At 43.7% G+C, this 4,388-nt stretch overlaps 1 protein-coding gene across 2 annotated transcripts; it reads left to right on the top strand.

Annotated features, from left to right (window-relative positions):
* Positions 1-46: 46 nt before the first annotated feature.
* On the top strand, positions 47-3,288 carry LOC121299272 (CDKN2A-interacting protein-like). Of its 2 annotated transcripts, none has more exons than XM_041226938.1 (4): positions 47-334; positions 708-814; positions 960-2,685; positions 3,084-3,288. In XM_041226938.1, exons 1-3 carry the CDS (start codon positions 87-89, stop codon positions 1,469-1,471), a joined length of 867 nt encoding a protein of 288 aa, XP_041082872.1. In that variant the 5' UTR covers positions 47-86; the 3' UTR covers positions 1,472-2,685; positions 3,084-3,288. The 2 variants fall into 2 exon arrangements, with proteins under 2 accessions (XP_041082872.1, XP_041082873.1); XM_041226939.1 differs by having other exon boundaries at positions 3,105-3,287.
* Positions 3,289-4,388: the final 1,100 nt, after the last annotated feature.

The following is a 4,388-nucleotide window of genomic DNA, read 5'->3' as shown; positions in this document are numbered from 1 at the left end:
AGATCGTTCTTTTTTTCTTCTTCTAGCTAATAATAAAAAAAAAGAAAAGTGTTTTTGTTGTAGCTAATAGCTCCTCTGTTGCAGTGATGGCGGAGGGCAGGAGTGGAGACGATATCGTGTCAGAGTTTCTCCAACAGAACCCTCACCTGGCACAGTGGGTAGAGTCTCTGGCGGGGGAGAGCGAGACAGAGAAGCAGTGGAGCGCCCGGCGAGAGTTCATCTTCCGTAACATGGAGGGCTTTCCCACCATCCAGCCAGGCAGCCCCAGCCCCAGCCTGGACCGGCTGATCTCGCTCTCCATGGTCTGGGCTAACCACATCTTCCTGGGCTGCCGGTGAGCACAATAAGTCAAGAAAACATGTTAATTCATGTAGTTTTTTACTTGTTAGTATAATTGAACAAAATAGCATTGCTTTAGTAATTGCAATTTCAGAAAACAATTCTGCTGTAATAGTAATTATAATTGTAATTGACCCCAGGTGTGCAAGTGAGTTTGATTGACACTGAGAAAGAGCAAGGCATGTTTGGGAACTTCAATTGGGTACATCTGCCCTTTTAGTGAGTTTCCAGTTCATATATGCTTAGTCTCATTGCTTACCACTAGGCTGTGCTGCGCTAACAGAGATGCATGTGAGACTCTAGAAAGCAAAAATATAGCAAGTAGAAACGAGGGGTAGTTTACTTTGTGTATTTTGATTTGCCCATAGCTACCCCCAGCCAGTGATGGACAAGATAACCGAGATGGCAGAAGGGATTGCTGTCCACAACGCTCCCACCCACAAGACTAGAGACGAGATAATGGGCACGAGTAAAGGTAGTGTTGAAACTATGTGTGTGTTTGTGTCTGGGAGAGTCTTATTTGTCACAAAAATATTGTGTGTACATAGACGGACAGAAAAATCAGTGCTATAACAAACTGTCCACAGAAACATCTCTGCACCTTTTTTATTCTTTAACAGATGCCTCCAAGAAGCTGAAACCAGGAGTTGGTTACAGAGCCAAAACTGGGCCTTCGCTACAGGCCCCCAAGGAGCACCAGCCTTTCTTCAACCGGCTGTACAAGGCAATTGCCTGGAAGCTGGTGTCAGCAGGGGGGTTTGGGCCAAACATAGACCACTTTGAGATCCTGCGGACCTGCGTGGAGTCCGCCAAGGCCAGCCTGGGCTGTGTTTTTGTGCCCCTGAAGGATATCCCAGACCTGCCGGCAGGCCGGGCTCAGCAGGGGGGGCTGGTGTGTGAGCTGCGCTGTCAAACAGTGTACCTGGGAACCGGCTACGGGCGCGGAGAGGACAGTGCCAGGGCCATGGCAGCCAAAGAGGCTCTGAAGCTCTTCCAGAGCCGCAAGGTCACGGTAAAGATCTTCCGCCGGAAGTACAGAGGCCGTGATGTGGAGGATTTAGTGCTGCACGACGACCAAATGAGGAACTCTAGCTTTCCCCCTGCGCTGAGCTACCCCTTTGATCCAGAGTAGCAACAGCTGCAGACTCCAGTCCTTTGGAACAGCAGGAAACACACACACACCTACCTAGAGTTACAAAGAGCTTACAAGCTCTTCCTTGGGGCTCACTTACCCTTATGAGGCACAGCAAATGAATACAAGGCATTTAGTAATGCTTTGTAACTCTCTTTGTTCCTCCTTAGATTTTCCCCGGTTCAAGTTTCAGCCAGGTTGTGTATCTTGCCATCTATTGCACACAGAACACTTACAGCAGACTAGGAGAAGGCAGGGAGTTTTGATTTCACATTCCCTTTAACTGCGATTCCTTTTGAGAAATAATGCAGTCATCAGGAAGAATAAATCAACAAGCACTACTTAACTGTAATGCCTTCCTGTTTACCAGTGGAAAGTGTAATCCAGGCTGCAGTCGGCTCTTAGTCCTTTGCTGGATAACTTTTAATACTCATGACTGCTGTGAAGAATTAAGTGATATTTCAGCTCATATGTTTTAGGAAAGTTTCCCCAGTTTATCTTAACATGTAGATAACACAAAACTTGTTATAGTTTTTTTTTTTTTTTTGTTAATGTAAAAGTGAAGAAGTTTAAGTTTTAACTGAATGGGAGGGAATGTTTCAAACCAGACAAATGTAAAGTGTGTGTGTGTGTTTTTTTTTTTCTTTTTTTAATCAAAATTGGCATCTCATTTGGAATAAGCTACATCTCCCCTGTACACACATTTGGTGATTCAGAATTGGTTTGTTCTTGCTTAAATGTTTCAGTAAGACTTCTAGTTAATTTTGAGTGAATTTAAGTACTTTTAGAACTAGTTCATTCTGGATGTATTTATTTTATGATTGTATTTTTTATTTAGGTATTTAAATGAATCCTCCAGACTTTTTTCTGTTTCGGTACTCACAGAGTGAGCCTGTTGGCCCCACTTGAACAGATTTTCAAGAAAGCTGGACCAGTTTTAGCAGAGCACACAGATCGGAAGCATGTGTACCTCTCTCTCATTTTAAAATAAAAGGTGTGATAAAAGTTTGAGGAGTTGTGTTAAAGTTCAAGGATGCTTGGCCTGCAGGCTTACCAAGGTGCATGAGTTCAGCTTCGCCCTTTACCTCTCAGAAACAGTCGCACGCTCCACAAGCTCAACGCCAAATCCAAGCCCGGCAAATAAAACACTGGCGCTCGTCTACATCAACACATTGTTATTGTGTTTTGCTGTGATTGGACACACACATCAGCAGGTAAAGATCTAGCTTCAGCCATTTAACTGCTTGCATTAACAGCATTGTGGTAAATGTACTGACCTTTAAACAACGTGTGACGATGCTTCTGCCTGATTGAGCAAATGTAATCTAATCTGATCAGCCTGAGGTGATAAACGATGTCATGCTTATCATGTTTGTTCACAGTGCCTGCATTCATGAGGCCAGTCTTCTGTAAATTGCTGTAAACTATTTTATTTCCAATTTTGTAAATGAACAACAAAAAAATTGTGGGTTTTTTTTTGTTATTATTTTTAAATATATTTTAGAAGATTTAACAGTGAGGGGATATATAGTGATGCAGATTATTATTTTTTAGTAATTAAATAGTAAATTAATTCTTCACACCTGAAGACACATCCTGTTTACTCTCCTAGGATTTTCTTTTACCTCTATAGAAAATCTACAGAATCACCACTAGAAGGCGGCACAAGCTTAAGAACCAATACAGAAAAAAAGGAAAAAACTGTCTAGAGGCCAAAACTGCTCCGTATTGTCAACGACTCCAAATGACAGCACCTCCAAGGCTTAAGGCTTGCTTGCAGGGTAATATAGGGAAGTTTTGCCAGTTCTAAAATAAAAAAAAAATACAAAAAATTATTAAAGTTTCTGTCTGTTGATTTAATCTCTCTCTCTCTCTCTCTCTCTCTCTCTCTCTCTCTCTCTCTCTCTCTCGTGGAGGATTGTGGGAAAGGGCTTGCAGAGAGGTGGAACGCCGGTGCGGTAGGACCGGGAAATTTAAAACTTTATTTATTTATCTATTTATATTTATTTATTTATTTATTTATTTATTTTTTTTGTTTGTTTGTTTGATAGTTACTTAGTTGTTTTTTTTTGTGTGTTTGTTTGTTCGTAGGTTAGTGGTGTGTGTGTGTGTGTGTTTGTTTGTTTGGAGGGTGTTTGGAGATCCCGTTATGGGGTCTCGTTCAGGAGGGCTGGGGGCTCTCACCCGCCGACACGGGGTCCGTTGCCTGCCTGACCCCGGGGTTTCGGTGGAGGAGTGCCTGCTGGCAGTAGGAGAGGTGGTGGGGTTTGAAAATATTATGTCGGCGTCAAGAATGAATAAAGCGCTGGTAATATTTTTAGTGGAGGTGTCTCTGGTACACAAGCTGGTAGAGGAAGGATTTACAGTGAAAGGTGAATTTGTTCAGGTTTCCCCTCTAGTAACCCCGGTTACGAAAGTTATTATTTCTAACGTGCCTCCGTTTTTAAAAAATGAGCAATTAGAAAAGAATTTAGCTCGTTTTGGTAAACTGGTGTCCCCGATTAAGGGAATCCCGCTGGGGTGCAAAAATAACAGTGTTAGGCACGTCATGTCGTTTAGAAGGCAGGCGTTTGTCTTACTAAATGATCCTAACCAAGTCATTAATGTTGCCTGGAATTTTAACGTGGAAGGGATGAATTGTGTAGTTTTTGTCAGTTCCGAAACGATGAGATGTTTTTACTGTGGAGAACAGGGACACCAGAGAAAAGCCTGCCCGAGAAAAGAGGCTAGAGCGGAGACAGGGCAGGATCAGGGCGATGCTGGCGGGGAGGAAGTCGGGGGTGTTGGGGGTGAGCGGGAGGAAGAGTCGGCTCCCCCAGCGCAGCCGCAGAGCGAGCCCGTGCTGACCGAGGAGGGGGCGATCCAGAAGGAAACCGGAGCAGAACCACCAACACCACGGCCTCGCACAAAGAGACCC

This window comes from Polyodon spathula, chromosome 24 (assembly GCF_017654505.1).
Source record: "Polyodon spathula isolate WHYD16114869_AA chromosome 24, ASM1765450v1, whole genome shotgun sequence".
NCBI lineage: Eukaryota > Metazoa > Chordata > Actinopteri > Acipenseriformes > Polyodontidae > Polyodon > Polyodon spathula.
This window is presented reverse-complemented; position numbering and strand designations above follow the sequence as displayed.

What these genes read in the sequence shown, in the direction of transcription:
- LOC121299272 (XM_041226938.1), top strand. Translation starts at nt 87, where the DNA reads ATGGCGGAGGGCAGGAGTGGAGACGATATCGTGTCAGAGTTTCTCCAA. An exon ending in CACATCTTCCTGGGCTGCCG is followed by an intron (nt 335 to 707) that starts GTGAGCACAATA and finishes ATTTGCCCATAG; the next exon opens with CTACCCCCAGCCAGTGATGG. An exon ending in GATAATGGGCACGAGTAAAG is followed by an intron (nt 815 to 959) that starts GTAGTGTTGAAA and finishes ATTCTTTAACAG; the next exon opens with ATGCCTCCAAGAAGCTGAAA.